Source organism: Palaemon carinicauda, chromosome 25 (genome assembly GCF_036898095.1).
Source record: "Palaemon carinicauda isolate YSFRI2023 chromosome 25, ASM3689809v2, whole genome shotgun sequence".
NCBI classification, from domain to species: Eukaryota; Metazoa; Arthropoda; class Malacostraca; order Decapoda; family Palaemonidae; genus Palaemon; species Palaemon carinicauda.
The window spans coordinates 105,308,129-105,328,143 of NC_090749.1; the positions used below are offsets into that span (position 1 = coordinate 105,308,129).

General features: G+C 36.6%; 2 protein-coding genes across 2 annotated transcripts in view; one reads left to right on the forward strand and one right to left on the reverse strand.

Moving 5' to 3' along the window:
- Positions 1–3,701, reverse strand: part of LOC137618803 (inactive pancreatic lipase-related protein 1-like) — a 66,942-nt gene extending 63,241 nt beyond the window's left edge. The window contains exon 1 of the mRNA XM_068349009.1: positions 3,640–3,701. The gene's annotated coding sequence lies outside the window, so the exon portion shown is untranslated. The remainder of the gene's footprint in view (positions 1–3,639) is intronic.
- A 3,717-nt stretch (positions 3,702–7,418) lies between these two features.
- On the forward strand, positions 7,419–19,837 carry LOC137618804 (uncharacterized). The gene is made up of 6 exons (XM_068349010.1): positions 7,419–7,647; positions 10,268–10,858; positions 11,485–11,556; positions 11,776–11,881; positions 14,648–14,826; positions 15,867–19,837. Exons 2-6 carry the CDS (start codon positions 10,281–10,283, stop codon positions 16,480–16,482), a joined length of 1,551 nt encoding a protein of 516 aa, XP_068205111.1. The 5' UTR covers positions 7,419–7,647; positions 10,268–10,280; the 3' UTR covers positions 16,483–19,837.
- The last annotated feature ends 178 nt before the right edge of the window (positions 19,838–20,015 follow it).

Sequence of the window (20,015 nt, forward strand, 5' to 3'; positions counted from 1 at the left end):
GAATTAAGCTGCACTAAATGTACTATAATCTACTTCACCTCAGGAAAGGGAAACTCGCCCTGTTGGCAACACTGCATTACTTCATGCATGCTTGCATGGGGTTTTAATATCAACATAATATTTACCTTACATTCATAACTCATGATTCATTTTTTTTTTGAAGATATTTTTCCATATTTTGCGATTTTGTTAAAAATATATTGCAAGGAATACATATATATTTTTATATAAGTAATACAAATAACCTCCATTATCATAATGTTTGTGTAGGCATACATGTATATGATTACAAATGCAAGTTATGAAAGTAATGAGGTGTTATTATTGTCATTTGTTATTTCCAAGTTGAATGGGAAGAGGCTCAAGTTGAGGAGAAAGTGGCAGATGCATGCGTTGAGGTGGCTGACTCATAGCATGAGGTTGCTGCCTCAAGAGTTGCGCTTGCTGTAAGGGTTGCGGATGCGCAGTAGCAGGTTCCTGAGGAACGAGTTAAGGTTCCTGAGGTGTGAGCTGCGAGAGTTGAGGTAGCGGCTGCGCAGAACGCAGTTCTTGTCTCGCGAGTTGAGGTTCCTGAGGTGCTAGCCTAAGGAGTTGAGGCTCTCGCCTTGAGGAGGGTTGAGGTCGCTGCAGCGAGTGCTGAGGTGGCTGCCTCATTGATGGAAGAGGTTGTCGTACCTCAAGAGATTGTTGCCTCGCTGGTGGAACCGCAAGCGGAAGCGGAGGAAGTAAGGCATAAGATTCCTGCTCCCATTGCTGAGGTTGCCTTAAGGAAGGCGGAGGTTGCTGCACACCGCTGGTAACTGGCAACTCAGTACGCGGTAAGGTATCCTGAGGAACCTCAACATCGTACGCCTGGCAGACTGGACTGCGGTGAGGCGGAGCGATCGCAGGAGGAGGTGTAACCTTCTCAGCCTGACACTCACGCATTAAGACCGCAAGCTGTGACTGCATGGACTGCAGCAAAGTCAACTTGGGGTCGACAGACGCTAAGGTCTGCTGAGGCAAAGCCTTAACAGGAGATGAGGTCTGTTGCGGCATCGCCTTACCTCTCTTAGGAGGTGTGCAGTCACCTGATGACTGCGGAGAGTCAGAGCTAACCCAATGACTGCATCCGGGTTGTTGAACTCTAGAGGTCTGGACTTTACGTTTAAGAGGTCTTGAGACCTGAGTCCAGCGTTTCTCCCCGAAATTTCTTCTGCAGACGAGTAAAATAAGGGCTCAATCGTCTGCGGGTGGGAGTGACGGTCTCTGTAAGACACGCCCGCAACCACCGAGGATACTTCTGTGCGCCGATCAAGGCCTGCCGAACCCTTTTGCCCTTCGACATTGCTTCTCCCCTGGGCTTGGGAGCTTGCAAGAGGTCCCGGACTGGGAGGACGACTGGCACGCAAGAAGTACCCTCACGCACAACACTGACACAATTTGCGCTAATCACTTATCACTTTTGAATTTCTGTTTGCACTTATTTCACTGAACTCGAAACTTTAAGTGGTTTGTACCTGAAACACGCAATTCTATCCTTCTTTAAAAGTTAGTAATTGCGAAAACAGAATTACAATGTAACAGAAAAATCTAATGAAAGATAAATAATTCAGTGGCTGGAAAGAGACTAAACACTAGATCAAATAAACTACGTTTAAAATCTCTCACTGCATAAAGCTTGAGAACAAGAATAAACTCTAGAAACGTTTACCTTCTTCCCCTAAAGAGACTAGGGAGAAGAGCAAAAACGATAACAACGTTACTCGCTTGAACGAAACGTTTATCCAGCTCTCTCTCCCTCCGTCTCTATCTCTCTCTCTCTCTCTCTCTCTTGACTTAGAACCTGAGAGAAGAGCCCAATCATATATACTCGTTAAAACATATTATTGTTAAAGGAAAAAAAACTGAAAGATTTCCCAAATAAAAAGTTCCTTTATTAGAATTAAAACCATTAAGCTAAGAAAGAATGAACAAAACGTTATAAACGGTTTACTCTTACTGCAACGTGACACCGTGAAAATTCTCTCTCTATCGTAACGATAGAGCGCAAGTTGAACGTTCTGAACGTCAACAACTGCAGAGACAAAACAAAACGTTAGTTCAACTTTGAAACAGTACGAGACTATCAAAGAAATTCTTTCAAAAACATTAAAATAGCATAATATGTTAACAGGTAAAACCGAAATGCCGGGCTCAATGTTAATTAACTTCGGTACAAGAAAAGACCGCCTACTATTAGGAAAGGGCGAATATAAACAAATATAAAAATTAATTTTAATAATTTTATAAAAAAGGAAGTTAATCGAAGAGGCCTATAAAAGGCGGAGAGATATAAAATAAATCTATAACTTTGTTAAGCAAAATTAAGAAAGAGAGTCTATACTCTCTTAGACACCAACACTTCCGTCTAAGGGAAGGGTCGGCCATTTAAAGGTGAAAGAGAGTTCATACTCTCTTCGTCACCATAATTAATCAAATTAATTCCAAAAGCTAGATAAGCTAATAATAAAACTTCCTGAATAGCGAAAGCTGAAATCTTAGAGCAATACTTCACCAAAAACCGTGAACAAGACTCCAAAATTATAAGCGTATCCATGAACGTCTTGCCGGAAGCACGACAGAGGAAAAATTGAAGTGGTGTCAACAAGAAGTACTGCAGTACCTGGCCACAGGTGGCGCTTGTGAGTACACCCCCCTCTTGTATAGCGATCGCTGGCGTATCCCTTCCGTAGAATTCTGTCGGGCAACGGAGTTGACAGCTACATGATTATCGGGTAAGTTTAATATTGAAAAATACAGGAGCAAGAAGATCGTTTTAAATTGCGAGCGAACTATGGAGAAGCAATGCCCAGAAAGTTATATAATCAGTGTAGCGACGAACCAATATACCCGTAAATAAGTTTTAAATAATTTAAGGTGAAGATGGACACGGCTCGAGTTAATACTATTAGATCGACGGAAAAATATACCCGTAAATAAGCTTTAAATAATTTAGGGTGTTGATAGACATGGATAGAGTTAATGGTGTTAACTCGACAGAAAAATATACCCGTAAATACATTTAAGCAAAGATGACGACAACACGACTAGGAAGGACTCCCCAAGAAATATTATAGAAAATTCCCATTTTTTATGCGAACGGCAGGACTATGGCCATTCTATAATGGCGCTTGAGAATATAATACCATAACTTCATTTTAACTCGGAATAAACATACGGGGATCTGAAATTAGAGAAAAGTTGAGAAGTTCTACTGATTGCAAATAATGCCACGCATGTAAACTATACCGATCAATCAACGACCAGTCGTACCTATACACGTACGGATACGGTAACCAGCCCAACCTATAAGCAGAAACCTCACTAAGGCTATTAGCCTTCCAATACCTATCTGGAAAACGGACTACCATGAAATAAACGCTATAGAGACTACCATTAAATAAAATACACCTAAGATAAGCCCAAATACTATACCCTAAGGCTAAACTACGCTACCATAATATGGTTATGAACTTCGATAAACACCTTAGATTTCTAGAATACTCACAAATTAAACAGGTTTCTCCACTTCTAAGTCCAAGTTTCACTATACACTAGAGAAGGACTTCTTCATAGTAAGAAGGACTTCTAGGAAATAAATAAATTGAATAATTTGACCTTCGTAATTGGCGAAGAATGGCGCAGTTTGTTCGTAAGTCTGACTTGAGTCTTGATCTGTCCCCGACTGAGTGAGTAACGCTTGCGGGGAGCTATTTGTTCATCCTAAATAAATAGAGGATATCTTTATTTACTTGAAGTTATCTTATATATACATAATGAGGTATATATATTTATGTATTTATTAAATATATTTTAGAACATATATTTTATCATTTAAATGCATAATTAACTGTTATTACCATTTGAATTTGTTAACAGGCACATAGAATAAACAAATTAAATATCTTTATTTTCTCGAAGTTATCTTACATATATAATGGAAAATATATTTATTTATTTATCAATTGTATTATTTTGTATAATACATATCATCTGAATGCATAATTAACTTTTATTATCATTTGCATTAATTAACTCAGCTAGGTCTACAGATAGGAGCTATGTGTTCAACTCATGTAAACAAACTTGTAAATTAAAAACTATGTTATTTATTAGTTATATGATATTCAATTAAACCTCAATACAATATTTTTTATGACAAACTATATTATTAGTATTAAATCATCTCTATATACGTTTACAAAATTTCCAGTTAATTAAATATTGATTTAATTACACAGTTATTGTACTGTAGCTTACGATTCTAAGTTATAAACAAACAATTGATGCAATCAAAATTGTATTTTTTTTTTCTTTTTGTAGAATGAAATACGTAAAATTAATATATAGAAAATCATTTAAATATGTATTAAACTACAAATTACTACCCTTTCCAACTTGCGATAAACTTATAATGATAGGCCTACGATATCAAGACAGGGGGATATCAATAATCTATAGTAAACAAATAAATCTAAGATTAAAACCAGATATAGCTCTCTCTCTCTCTCTCTCTCTCTCTCTCTCTCTCTCTCTCTCTCTCTCTCTCTCTCTCTCTCTCTCTCTCTCTCTCTCTCTCTCTCTCTCTCTCTCTCTCTCATAAATATAGATAATGGTGGAAAATAGATAATATTGATTAGGGGAATGTCCATACACAAATATTTTTCTTATAAATCCTTTCTTCTAACAACATTCAAATATAAATGAAATTTATATCATAATTATTGGTTAGGAGTTTATATAGAAAAATAATTAATGATTAACCTTTACTCTAAAAAATAAACAAAATTAGAATAGAAATTGTACACTAAGTTAGAAATAAGATTTCGTGAAATTTTAGGATTTAATTGATTGAAATACAGAATTTATTCAAATTCATCTGTTGAATCAATCGAAAATCACTGAATTGTCTAAAACAAGAAATTGAAAACACCGCTTTTCACATAGTTTATAAATTTCCTTGTTTCTTTTCCTCACTGGGCTATTTTTTTTCCTGTTGGAACCCTCTGACTTGTAGTATCCTGCTTTTCCAACTAGGGTTGTAGCTTAGCTAGTAATAATAATAATTTTCATTGCAAAATTAAGATACCAAAAATAGTAATAAAACAAATAGGCCTATACAGTAACAATATCACTTCCATATCACTTTTTTTCAGTTGAAAAAACTCAAAAATTAAATGGTAGAGGAACTAATTTATCATTATAGATAATAACATGATGAGAGAGTAAAGATTCAGATGGTCTGAACACGTGGAGAGAATGCTCGACGGATTTAGGAGGGCTTAGAAGGTACACGTTAGCTGTGGAAGGTTTAAAGTTACCCCATGAGTGGCGGAGACAATGGGCAGGACAGTGCTCTAGAGAATGACTATATATGCATATGATCTGTGCCAAAGTCCCCTCTCTATCCAAGCTACGACCAGGGAGGGCCAGACAATGGTTGCTAGATTGTCTATTTCTCGATGGCAAATTAAGGGTCAAATTGAATATTTGAAATTGGAATGGAATTAAAAAAATATAATTATTTTTTTAAACCCTTTCCTCACTTGGCTATTTCTACCCTGCCATAACCCTTGGTCCTATATTATTATTATTATTATTATTATTATTATTATTATTATTATTATTATTATTATTATTATTATTATTATTATTATTATTATTATTATTATTACTAGCCAAGCTACAACCCTCGTTGGAAAAGCAGGATGCTATAAGCCCTATAAGAACTCCATCATGGAAATGGCCCAGTGAGGAAAGGAAACAAGGAAATGAATAAACTATATGCGATGTAATGAACAATTAGAATATAATATTTTAAGAAAAATAACAACAATGAAACAGATCTTTCATATATAAACTATAAAAGAGAGACTTATGTCAGCCTGTTCAACATAAAAACATTTGCTGCTATCCTTCTTTTCTAAATGGGGTTGTAACTTAACAAGTAATAATAATAATAATAATAATAATAATAATAATAATAATAATAATAATAATAATAATAATAATAATAATAATAATAATAACAACAATTTACTTACTTAAATGGCCGTTTTCCTGGGCCTCTCACATATGGAAACTATGTTCCCTACAGAATTAAGATCTGTTTGCATATATACGTCCTTAAATATTTTACCACACAGCATATTTCACATTAATATTCAAATCTACATTATCGAAGCACTTAGAAAACAAGAAAGGTCTTAAATTTCCTTTTAAAAGCATTAATATCTTCAGTCTTTTATATATTTGTTGGACTTTGTAATACAGTATTGGAACTGCATAACTGGAAAATTCTATCAAATACCATAATGTCCTGAGGATGTAGAACACAAAAATATGTCCAACACAAATATGAAGGTATGATTCATAATGGCCCCAGGATCTCAAAATTTAAAAAAAAAGAAATATTTAAAATGTATACGAATTATGATAACCTAGCGTTGGGGCCGGGAAAGTTGAAGTACATTCATCTACATGTTATAATTGCTGGAAAATTCCTCAGCTGTAAGTGTTCTACTGGAATTCCAGAAATCAAAGATGATTAATTACTATATATAGGTATATATAAATAAAACGTATTTAAGCTGAAAAAATATACAAGTAGTTAATAATCTTAATTTAAACTGGAATTTAATTAATTTGATAATGAATTATTCTTAACTGATTTATTTAAGTAAAAATCCAATAGGCCTAATCAAAAAGATTATAGAATTAAATATAGAAATTTAACTTATTAAATCTTTGTATATCTTAGAAAAAAACAAAACAATTTTTAAAATTTATTAAGAAAAATATTTGTGGACTTGTGCTGCATGAGAAGCACGAAGTATCTAGAAATTTCTCGTAAGCGAAAAATAGTAGATTATATAAGAAATAACCAATTTATTCTTGATATAAAAGTAATATAATTATTTTAATAATTATAAATAATACTATTAAATTTTCTAAATGCTTCAATAACTTAGAAAATAACTAAATTATCAAATAAAATTATAACTGACCCAAATGAGTACCTCCATTAAAGAGAAGTTCTTTATGACAAAATAACAAATTATACAAGAAATAATAATTTTCCATGTATATAAAAGCAAAATATTATTTAAGAAGATATAAATAATATTATTATATTTTCTATATACCATAAAATGTTATAAAATCAATAAATTAATGAATAAACAAAATAACTAATTACACGAGAAATAGTAATTTTTCATGTATATAAAACCAAAAATATATTCTTAAAAATATAAGTAATATTATTATAACTTTTATGTATCATAAAATGATATAAAATCAATAAATTAATGAATAAAATTATAAAAAGATCACAAAAATTACAAAATACCATAAATGAACGCTTCCATCAAAACAAGTTCCTTGCAGATGTACACTTTAGCAGCCGATGTATAGTATAGCTTTGTTTGGTAAACATCGAGTGAGATAAATCCCCAATCTGCGTAGCTAAATCCCTTAATTAATCCGGATTACGGCCAGACAACCGCCAGGGATTAATCCTGAATCCTTAATTTTAAATCCAGAAGGGGATAGAGATATTAAAAGAGGCTGAAATAAGGAGGAGGAAAGAATTGTATGGCTCTGCTGTGCCCTGGTTGACGTCGGGTGAGAGGAGAATTTTCTTTTTTTTTTATTAAATTATCTAATTTATAGTTAATTATTGTTGGATATGTTAATTAATTAGATAAATAATTATCCTTAATACTTATTTATAAAATGGTGGATAGATTTACCTAGTTAAAATGGCTGAAATATTACTAACGGTGAGGTCGTAAGCGAATGGGTGTCGACTGTAGTTCACGTTTTAGATAATAATTATGATAAATCCTGGATTAGTATAGGCAGGTTGGGCACCCCCCCAAACTAGGATAAGGTTTATTAGGTACTGATATTTATTAATTAAACGGGGCTATTTCCCCTTAGATAATGATGTGGTATCCAACGTTGCTTCGTCGAAGCTAGGTATCAATATTCAATAGTGTTTTCGTACGGGTAAATATTTACCGGCTAGGAAGAGCCATAATGTCCTTTGGCCCATCGATGCTTCACTTCGGCCATTTGAGTTTATTCATATTCCTCGTACAACCTTTCAAGAACATTCGGTATTGTTTTACGATTATACATCGTTTCCCTAGTATGTTTTCCCCACCCAAAACCCCGAATTCCCACTGGGGGTCCCCCATTACCGTAGGATATAGATATATATATATATATTTCTGAAACTATTAATTTGCGACGGGAACGAGTGTCATTTTCGAAGAGAGCGTAATTTTATTCTATAAGAAATAGTAGTTTTTTTTACTAGGTTACATTGCCCTGTAATACACTACAATAATACCGAAGATTCCATACCTGAGTTATGTATAGAATTAGGGAGGAAGAAGATTCTTTGTGTTGATTTGATTAAAATAATAATTTTTTCTGCTGCCAAGTTTGACAACTGACTGAAGTTTTATGCCGATATAAATCTGTACTTTGAAGTGATATCAAATTCTAAAGCAGTAGGCTAACAAGGCTGTATAAGCTTAATTAGTATGGTATATAGCTTAAATATTGGTAAAATTATAAGTTTAAGCTTAATCTGCTCTATCACGATGATAGTCATCATCTACTTGTTAATGTTGTTTGCATTCTTTTTGGTATTATTATAGTGTATTACAGGGCAATGTAACCTAGGAAGAAAACTACTTTTTCTTATAGAAAAAATTACGCTCTTCGAAAATGACACTCGTTCCCGTCGCAAATGAATAGTTTCAGAAATATATATACATCTATATCCTACGATAATGGGGGATCCCCAGTGGGAACTCGGGGTTTTGATAATGGGGGATCCCCAGTGGGAACTCGGGGTTTTGGGTGGGGAAAACATACTGGGGAAACGATATATAAACGTAAAACAAGCCTTTTCTACTCTATACATTACCTTCTTGGATGTATAATAAAAGGAGGAAAAGACAAACTTTACCTTTTTTTTTTTATCTCGACATAACTAGTTTGCGGAGAGAAGTTAGGAGTCTCTCTCCAATAGTTTTAGCGGAAATTGATACATAAGCTAACTTATATTTTCAATATATTTAGTTGCCTAAGTAACTGTTATGAATAATGTTGACTGGAAATCCTCATAGTGAAAGATAATTTCTCTTGTGTATCGAAGAATTAAAACATTTGATTTCATAGGCATAGTCAAAATAAATATAGAGAAAGACTTCCCCATCTTCTATAAAATGTATAAAATATCAACTGGTTTTTGTGGTAAGGTAAAGTTGTAAATAACATAATGAAATTCATAAAGTCGATAGCGATTTAATTGTTTTGAATTTAGGTACAGTAATTACTGATAGAATTTTTCCCTATTTTGTCGGAAAATGGTTAACCTTTAGACATTCTAGAGATAGTTTCCTTATGGATTTTTGGCACTGTGTCCCGGCCCTGTGGCACGGAGGTAATTCAGTGCCGAGATGGTAATGGGGTAAAAGATTAGACAGCAAGATGGTAGGAAGAGAGAGGGTACATTTTATTATAGAATTACATACCTTGACAACCCAGATAGGACTCAAATTTTGACTCTCGAATCTATATGAATAGTACAGTAGTGTTCTAAAGGAAAAGTGGGTTCAATTTGGGAGTTTGCTTTTAAAATAAATTGAATTGGCAATAGCAAATGCCCCATAGAATTGCTTGAGTACTTGTGACAATTCTATGTAAATTTTTTTAGGTGTTTTTTATTCTCAAACAGAAAGTAACCTGACCCTTTCTCTCCTGTTACAGAACGTATTATTTTGGTAATTTACTCTCGTTAACATACCTTGGTTATGTAAAAATTAACACTGCACTAATATTTGTCACAAAACTTTCCTCATTCAAGAAAACTGATGTAATTTTATTTATTTCAACTAAACTTTGAACTGTTATGTTGGATGAGCTCAGTTGGAATTTAAAACAAATGGTGCTTAATTTCAGTATCAGTTTTTACTTAAGAAAAGTTTGTGGAAAAGTGGATTCCTTTCAGTTCTTTCATTTGGAATGTTTTCAGTTCAAAGGTTAAATCTAACATCCGTGCTGTTAACAATTCTTATTAAAAGTAAGCTAATCCCCATAATGACGAGGCGATCCTTTATCCCTGGGAGCGGCTCCAGGAAAACAATTTTGCAGGTAACAGTACAGTAGAGTAATCTTTCTCTTTCCATACAAAAATTTTGATCAAACTATATGTCGAACTTTACAGATGCGCAGATGCAATGAGCTTTTCCGAGGTAAAGGCAATAGGCTGCAGTGTCGCGAGCGGCGTAGGGCTGGGCGCGGCTACCTTAGGCCATGCCGCACCTTCCATAGGGCACAGCGCGGCAGCAGCGGGCTTGGCCCTCGACACATCGAGCCTGGCGTTTAACCATGCGGCGCCTAGCCTCGGACAAGCTCCCGCCCCTACTCCTACTCCCGTTGCATGCCACAGTGCGCCTGTTTTGGGCGCCTCTGCCGTTGCCGCCGACGGAGGCAAACCTCCCGCACCCTCCCTTGTGCCGTCGCCACCTCCGCTACCACCGCTGTCATCACCATCATCCTTATCATCCCCGGGATCGGCGATATTGACGGGAATACAGGTTTCGTCTCCCCTGTCGTCCCCGACCGTGAGCTATGTTTCCGTCTCCAGGCCCAACATGGTCACCATGCGGGGGATCGGGGGTTTCACGTCCCCTACCACCCTGTCTCCTCCCCCTCCCATAGTAACATCTAACAGTATTGCCTCGACCCTCGGCAATCCTCAAATGCCGAGCGTCACTTACTTTAACTCTCCGTCCCCAATGGGGTTCAATTTCAGGTATGATTTTTCTTTTGCCAAGTTATCAATTTTTGTTTTAAGTATTTTCAGTCTTACATTGGGTGTCAGGACGTCACTGTATGGTATTTCTTCTATGATATATTAAATTCAAAATTCTATACAGTAGTTTATTTCTGTGATTAAAACATTGATTTTCCAGCTAAAGAATTTCTATATATCTATTAAAAAGACAATTTCTTTTTTCGTAATATGTTGAAGACATAAGTATAAACATTTTTTATGTACACTACAGCATTTTTGTTTAAAAATTCTAAGAGCTCAAGTATAATTTTAGTGTAGTCTGCAATATTTGCTTTGAATATTTTCAGTCTCATATCATATGTAAGGACATCACTATACGTTATTTCCACAATGGTATACAGTATTAGGTTCTAGATTATTGACGGTAATTTATTGCTGTGATTAAAACATTGTTTTCTAACTGCAGAATTTATGTATATCTATTGAAAAGAATGTTTTTTTCTTCTTAAATGTGTTGAAGACAGGAGTATATAATTTTTACTACATACAGTACAGTACTGTATTGTATTTTTGTTTTAAAAATTCCAAGTACAATTTTATTGTAGTTTGATAATACTCATGTTTTCTTTTTGTTTTTATCATAGAATGGCTGGATCTCACTTATCTGGACTGTCAATTGTATATAAACGTAAGCCCGAAGAAGAACCGGAAGAAGTGTGAGTATCGCGACCTCGTCTTTCGCTCCGTCGGAGCATGAGATCTCTCCGTCGTATCTTCTACCGTTTGGCAAAATTGAATCTTACAGTATTTGTTTTTATTCCAAAGCTAAGAAATATCAGTAAAGGAAATTCCCTTGTTAGTTGTACTGCGATTGAAATATGGCTATCTCAACTCTTCATTTAACATTTTAACTAGCAAGCGGGATGTTCTTACAGAAGGAAACCGGTCACGAAGCAACACATAAGCGAGGAGAGGATGGCGGCCCATCTCAACTCCCTTCACCTGTCCGAGAGCTATTTCAACCACCGTTTGGGCAAGAGGGTACGGTATTTCTGTTCTCGATTGTAACTTGACTTTGACAGGGATTTAGAAGAAAAAAAAAGCTTTTTCCAAATCTTTCTCACCCATGTCTTTCTCTTTTTCTTGCCGCCCTTCCTTGACTTTATCAAAAGGGCCAAGTAAAATACTGGCATTAAAATAACTGAGGTCTGGACAGGAGAAGACATTGTTTTGAGATACTTTCCAAACAATTTGCGAACGGTTTCTAAACATTTTGCAAGCGGTTTGGAATCAAGTTTTCGGAAAGTTTCAATATGGAAACCATTTTGAAACTGTTTCTAGTGTTTCCTGGTGTGGACAGGCTTTTACAAGAAACTTGGAAAGTCCATATGAATTATAGAAATACGATCATCCTCTCGTTCGTTGGCTGATGGAGTACCTCTCACTGGACTGACTTTCGATAAGGTTCTCAACATACAAACGTTTCCCTAAACCAACTGAAATCCTAAGTCTCGGATAATGTATCAAAAGTTCCGAATTAAATAATTAGACAATATTAAATAATTTAATGTAGCAAGACAACAGTTGAAATATGAAACGGAACTATTTGTTGAAATTTAGCCGCTGAAAATCGTAGGCCGAGTTAAGGGAAGCCGACCCTAAGACAAAATTTAACACAAATCGACTTACAAACAGCTTCTTGGAACCTATTAAGTTAGTAAGTCGAGGACTTTATGTATTGTACAATATATTGTGTTTGAGTAAGGAAAGCTATTGCAAACCTAACGCTGGCTTTTTGATTTTCTTGTAAGAGGACATCCGGTTTTGTCCAATTCTTTGAAGTTTTTGATCTTCTAACAGATGCTTTTGCATATCGAGAGAACGGTGACATTGGTGTACTTTACATGGTGTACTGTAGGCAGTAATTTGCCCCTTAGTTACACCTATATTTTTTCCTCTTACTGCGCTGTACTTCTGTTACTGTTTCCTTCCATCTTACTCTCTCCGGTCTTTTAACTTTAAATTCATATTGTAACTATAAAGGTTTTCTCCAATCTCCCCTTGGTATTAAATGTCTCCCAAACCTTGACACAGGATACTGTAATTTTTGAAAGCTCTATAAGGTAGTAGGTTGGCCAGGGCACCAGCCACCTGTTGAGATACTAACTCTAGAGTTATTGGGTCCTTTGAGTGGCCAAATTTACTACATTGGATCTCTCTGTTTACGGCTCATTTTTCGTTTTCGTGCACATACACCGAATATTCTGGCTCATTCTTTACACATTGTACTCTTTCCTCATACACCTGAAAACACTTGAGATAACTGACAAATTCTTCTTCACTCCAGGGGTCAACTCATCATCATCTCCTCTTCTGCCTGTTGACGCAAATAGCCTCGGTTAGATTTCCCCAGTCGTCTCTATCTTGAGCTTTTAATTCAATACTTCTCGATTCGTCTCCTACTTCACGCTTCATAGTCCTTAACCATGTAGGCCTCGGCTTTCCAACTCTTCTAGTGCCTTGTGGAGCCCAACTGAACATTTGGTGAACTAATCTCTCTTGGGGAGTGCGAAGAGCATGCCCAAACCATCTCCATCTACCCCTCATCATGATCTCATCCACATATGGCACTCTTAGAGTAATCTCTCTCATAGTTTCATTTCTAATCCTGTCCTGCCATTCAACTCCCAATATCCTTCTGAGGGCTTTGTTCTCAAATCTGCTAAATCTATTGGAGATTGTTTCATTGTCATACCATGACTCATGTCCATAGAGTAACACCGATCTTACTAAACTGATATGAAGTCTGATTTTTGTATGTAATTCCAGGCAATTTGATTTTCAAATTTTACTTAACCTAGCTATTGTCTGATTTTCTTTTTTCAACCTTTGCCTACACATTCATCAGATAGTCTGACCTATTCTTTGCACATTCCCCTCTGTCCTCATACACCTGACAACACTCAAGATAATAGAAAAAATCTTATTCACTCAAGGGGTAAACTACTACACCGTAAGTGTTCAGTGGCTACCTTCCTCTTGGTAATGGTAGAAGAGACACTTTAGTTATGGTAAGCAGCTCTTCTAGAAGGAAACTCGGAAATCAATCCGTTGTTCTCTAATCTTGGTTAGTGCCGTAGCCTTTGTACCACAGTTTTACACTGTCTTGTGTTAGAGTTCTCTTGCTTGAGGGTACACTTGGGCACACTATTCTATCTGTATCGTCATTTCCTCTCTTCACTAGAATAGTTTCCCTGTTGGAGCCCTTGGGGGTTATGGCATCCTGCTTTTCCAGTTTGGGTTTTAGATTTGCGAATAATAAATTTTTTGGAATATTTTTCAGATGTGACAGTAGAAATCTTTGACTGTATACTAACATTTAACTTGAACCCTAGTTGAGAGAAAATATCAGTGTTATACTTTGTACTGTTTGATATGATTTCAAATTTGTGGATTATAGGTTTCTTTTTTTTACCCTTTCCCTTTACAAAATGATTACTTGGATAGGCTATGAAGGTTAGTGTGTACAGAGGTTTCTGATGTTGACAGATAGAAAACCTTATCATGAGATACAGTAATAATGTTTTTTTCTTTGAGTTACAAAAGATAGAAATTGACAGATGGAAAGGCTTATATGAAATACTGATTTCTTAGTGTTACATGTGATATAAATTAGTTGTTTGTGATATATACAGTAGATAATTTCATTTATTCTTCTGTAATTCTCTGTGGTTCATATCTGGTAAAATACCACATGTCCATAATGAAATGATTTGAACTCTGTGATAAAGATTTACGCTCTTACAGGGATGGTCCGAGAAGGAAATCGTGGCGGACATGGACGAGGATCAGGGTCTAGGGGAGGAGGAACAGGGCGTGCCTTCGCCCGAGGGCACTAAGGGGTCCCCGCGGCTCTACATCGCCGACGAGGTCAGCCAGATCATTCCAGGAGAGTCGCAACTTCCCCAGCAGCTGTTGAAAAAATTGTGCGTAACTTATCGAGACTTGTCTTGTCTCTCTATTTTGTAGCTTTTCTCATTTTCTATGATATTTGGCAAGATTAGGGAATTTGGGATTAGAGTTTTTTATTGGACTGCCTTTGAGAGAATTAACTTGTATAGTAGTCTGTTATCTTTTAATTACAGGACAGCTATATCCTTTTAATTACAGGACAGCTATGCCCCTTTTAATTAATGGACAGTTATGCCCCTTTTAATTACAGGACAGATATGCCCCTTTTGATTACAGGATATCTATGCCACTTTTAATTACAAGACAGCTATGTCCATTTTAATTACAGGACAGCTATGCCCCTTTTAATTACAGGACAGCTATGCCTCTTTTAGTTCTAGGGCAGCTATACATTTTTAATTACAGGACAGTTATACCCTTTCAATTACAGGACAGCTATGCCCCTTTTAATTACAGGACAGCTATACCTTTTTAATAACAGGACAGCTATGCCCCTTTTTATTACAGGACAGCTATGCCCCTTTTAGTTCTAAGGCAGCTATACATTTTTAATTACAGGACAGTTATGCCTTTTTAATTACATGATAGCTATGCCCCTTTTAATTACAGGACAGTTGTACCTATTTCAATTACAGGGCAGCTATGCCCCCTTTAATTACATGGCAGCTATAACCTTTTAATTACAGGACATCTATGCCCTTAAACGTGATAAGATTTCTCAACTTGATCAATTTCATTATTTTGGTGTTTTTTTTTTTTCGATGCTACCCTAAACGATAACATGCTGCATTTTGCACTAAATCTTTTGAATTAAATGATTATCATACTGCACATATTAGAGAAGATAATACACTGCTTGTAATTAATAGAATATTAGCTACAGTGTACCTTGAAGTGTAAGCTGCTATGGGGCTCTTAGACACTTAGATACTGGACCTCTCAAACATTTATTCATAAAGTTGAGGTCCTTCTTCATTTTTCCTTTGTTTTTATTTTCACAAACATATTTTATCTATAATAGAATTTTGGCAATACTTTCCCGGATGTGTTTCAGAGCGCAACCCAGGATGGAAGTGGTTTTATGGCAGCCCCCCGGCAATGTCATCAGAAACATCATCACGACGACCGTAAACCAACAGCAGCAACAGCAGGGGGCGAAGTCGACCAGCGACCCCGGGGTCGTAGCAGCCGCAGCGGCGCCCGCGCCTTCCTCGGACCCTACCGCGAGCTCCTCCGCCGCGCCTCCCCAGGAATCCTCCAACAGCAGTTCGCCAGACTCGGGCGTTTCGGTCACTTCCCCTCCCCCGTCTCTGGGTTTCCCGAGCCAGGATTCGGCCGGGGCGTCGGCTTCCTCCTTCGCGTCGAGCACCTCTTCGTCGGACATGGACGACCTGCTCTCGCTGCCGTCTACGTCCTCGGGATCGCGCGGAGGGGGTTACATGCCTCCCCCTCTGAGGAGGCCTGCCAGCCCCTTGCCCGATCCCATGGTGGACGACGACTTCTCCGAACGTATGGAGTTCAACAACAATAACGACAACGCGCCCAACTACATGTGGCTCGAGGAGAACAACAACAGCGCGCTGATCGACCTGAACGCCATCGAGCCCCACAGGGCTCCTCACCTGGACGACCTCCCGGACTTACCGGACTCGGACGACATGGACTTGTAACGAGTCTGTGCGGACGCATGGGGTACGTCGATCTTTTACAACTGCCGCGGATGCAGGCCGTTTCCGGGCGCATTTGGGCATCAGTTTACAACACTTTATGTTTGTTTCTGTTCTCTTTATCATGTGCCTCTCTACTATTAATGCTGCCAGGAATATGTTCATTCTGAAAATGCCTATCGGAACGTTGTCGGCTCAGCAGATTGAATCTCCAAAGCCGGCCGGAAAGTGTCGGGGTCACGTTGTAGAGGGACGTCATTTGCGTATATTTAATTCCACTACGTTTCCCTTTTATTTTTTACATAAATGTACTTTTTATCTTTTTTAGTATTAACTCATGGCATAGTTATTTCCAATAACTCGTTTATTTTTTAATGATGTTACAAATTATGTTTATTCCTCGAATCATTTCATTGAGCTTGTTGTACTTCACTTTGAGTTTAACGTATTTCGAAGTGCAGGAACCCATTACTTTGATGGCGATTAAGTTGAATCTGGTTCTTCGTACGGAAACTTCTGAGTTTCTTTGAAGTTTATGCATCTCATTTAACGTATCTCTCGGGTGTTTTGGTTGTAAATGCAAGGGAACTGAAAGTAAAGTATGGTTGTAAGTTGAAGATGGAAGGGAAGTGTGTATCGTTACACTCGAGTACATATCTTTAGGGCTAGCAATGTTCGAAGAAGTGTAGTGCAGGTATACTCGATAATTGTCGGGGTAAACGCCAGTTGGATCTGTATGGCTCATATTGAATCGAGTTAAATATGAAATTTATGCCTTAAGCCAAGCACTGGGGCAACAAAGGACGATTAGTGCTCATATTGGGTCAGATACTACAAGGAAGGTATGATGTACGTTGGTTTTCAACTGCATACAATGGTATCAATTCACCCAAAATGTTGTTCTTACTTCATGATTGTCATCAAATGCACACTTGGGATTTTTCTATATTTCTATATTTTAAACCGATTCGGGTTTTGATCTATTATCATTACTTGCTAAGCTACAACCCTAGTTGCAAAAGCAGGATGCTATGTGACCAAGGGCTACAACAGGGAAACAGCCCAGTGAGGAAAGAAAACAAGGAAAAATAAATTATTTTAAGAACAATAAAATCATTATAAATATCTCCTATTGAAACTCTTAAAAACTATAACAAAACAAGGGTTAGAGAAATAAGATAGAATAGCATGCCCGAGTGTACCCTCAAGCAAGAGAACTCTAAACCCCAGACAGTGGAAGACCATGGTACCGAGGCTATAGCACTACCCAAGATTAGAGAACTATGGTTTGATTTTAGAGTGTCCTTCTCCGAGAAGAGCGGCTTACCATAGCTAAAGTCTCCATCTCTTATCTCTAACTTCCCCAAACAACGGATTAGTTCTGCGTTCAATAATCTCGAGGCTTTCACCGTCCGTTGCTCGCGAATACAGTATCCATTTCGTACACAGCGTTGGCAAGGAACACCTTTCTCCATACTGAACATATTCCGGGTGCCGCAGGTGTCGATCCCTGAATACGTCGCACTTGAAAGAACGACGTATCAAAGGCACCTTCTGATACCGACACCTGGGATTTGCACTATGTGATGCTATTGTAAAGAATTATAATTTCTGTACGAATTTACGTTCGTGAAAGTAAGGTCTATTTTGCACATTTTTAGATGTAAGGATTATACATACATACATCCGTTGCATTTTACTTTTCATTTCTTTAGACTTCGCTGCATTTTACACACACGCACACATAGGCCAAGACATAGCTAGTTGATTGATTGCAAAAGTTGTATGATAAATTATCCCCTGTGTTTGTATAAGTGTGTAACTGAATATTTTTTTTTTGCAAAATTGTTTATCCTGTAATATTCTGCTTTGTAGTATATAAAAATCTGCTTAATATCATATGGAGATTTCGGAGACGATTTCGCTCGATATAATTTACAGAGAAGCGATGGCGACGGAATCGACTATAAAGGCGGTTCGGAAGTAGCGTCAAAGACTGTAATTAACTGTATCGTTTATCTTAGTTATCGTGAAGGTTTGAAGACCACGACGATTGGTACTGCAAAAACATTGTTGTGATAAAAATAACCGAAAAGGGTGAAAAGTGAAGTTAGAGGCGCGGTGGGCTGTAACCTCATACAGTGACCTAATGCCTGTTGTTCAGTAAGGAACAGAATCATTATGGAATGTCCTCTACTTACAAAGTTAATTGGTTCCAAGAAACTGCATGTTAAATTTTGACCTAACCTGAAATATGCCTGCGATTTCCAGCTACAAAAGTGAAAAAATAGTCAGGTTTCATACGAATTAGATACAGGTATGTTATTAAAACGGTAATTTTGCTTACAGTATTAATAGTATATTATTGTTTCATTAAAGTATTTCTTTATCTTTGTTATTCTCAGTTCGATTTCTTTGTATCAAGTGTTTGTAAGTCGAGGATGTTCTTCATTACATCAATGTGTGATAGAGAATGTACATTGAAGGATGGACGCAAAGCTAAAGTGCGGTCTTTCGACCGACTCCGAGTCTTCGAGTTCCACAGATACGGCAAGTACGACATTCTTGACAGGAGTATGGTTCGAAGTCTCGAAAACAGATTTGATGGCGGCCTATTGAAGCCCAGTTGTACGTGGCCGATAAATATTCTTTTACATTTATTAATTTGGGGCACAAAACATTCCAAAAAAATTGGTTCATTTTCCTGGAGCTGTATGTATGAGGCCAATGTATACTTTATATTATTCGTAAGTATAAACAACACTCCCAAAATTGGTTAATTTTATTATCAGTATTGTTTAATGTTATGATTTTTAAAATTTTCCCCACAATATTTTTGTTAATGGGAGACATTTTAATTCCATGATATTTTGTTTGGAGAGGTCTTTTGATCATATTTTCAAAAGTTTTCTTTACGGATTATTTGTTATATTTTGTACTAGCTTGAAGTAATCACATAAATTTTACCTTTTAAGTCTTGAAAACATACAATCATTGGCTTCGGCATCGCATTGGCAAGAAAAGTAGCGGGGTGTTAATACCTACCGCTCTCTTGGAGGGATAACTGTGGACACTGAAGAATGCACTTTAGTTTTCTTGTTAAATGTAAAGAATGTCGGTTGTTGAAAATTAGTCATTTTAAGTTTAAATGTCATTTGAAACTTCCAAAAAAAAAAATGAATAACACAAGTTGGGTAAAACAGTTATAACCAAATTGTTTGACCTACAAGTAGCTGTAAAAAAAAACCTGTATTGTTATCCTAGCCTATAATTATGTTGTACAGACGACACCAGTCAACTTCTACAGTTTAGATTGTATTATATTTTACTGTTTATAAAAAAAAAGTTCTACGGAAAAGGTGCTTTTTGTTATCCCTTTCATGTCTCAACCGTGTTTACTTCTGAAAGAGGATTCACTTGGTAATTTCCTGTTATTATTATTATTACTAGAGTAGGTGGATGTAAAAGGGAGGTAGTGAGGGTTGAAGAGCTAATAAAACCGGGGGTAAAAAGTAAATATCAGGAGAGGTTGAAAA

What these genes read in the sequence shown, in the direction of transcription:
- LOC137618804 (XM_068349010.1), top strand. Translation starts at nt 10,281, where the DNA reads ATGAGCTTTTCCGAGGTAAAGGCAATAGGCTGCAGTGTCGCGAGCGGC. An exon ending in GAAGAAGAACCGGAAGAAGT is followed by an intron (nt 11,557 to 11,775) that starts GTGAGTATCGCG and finishes ATGTTCTTACAG; the next exon opens with AAGGAAACCGGTCACGAAGC. An exon ending in CAGCAGCTGTTGAAAAAATT is followed by an intron (nt 14,827 to 15,866) that starts GTGCGTAACTTA and finishes GATGTGTTTCAG; the next exon opens with AGCGCAACCCAGGATGGAAG.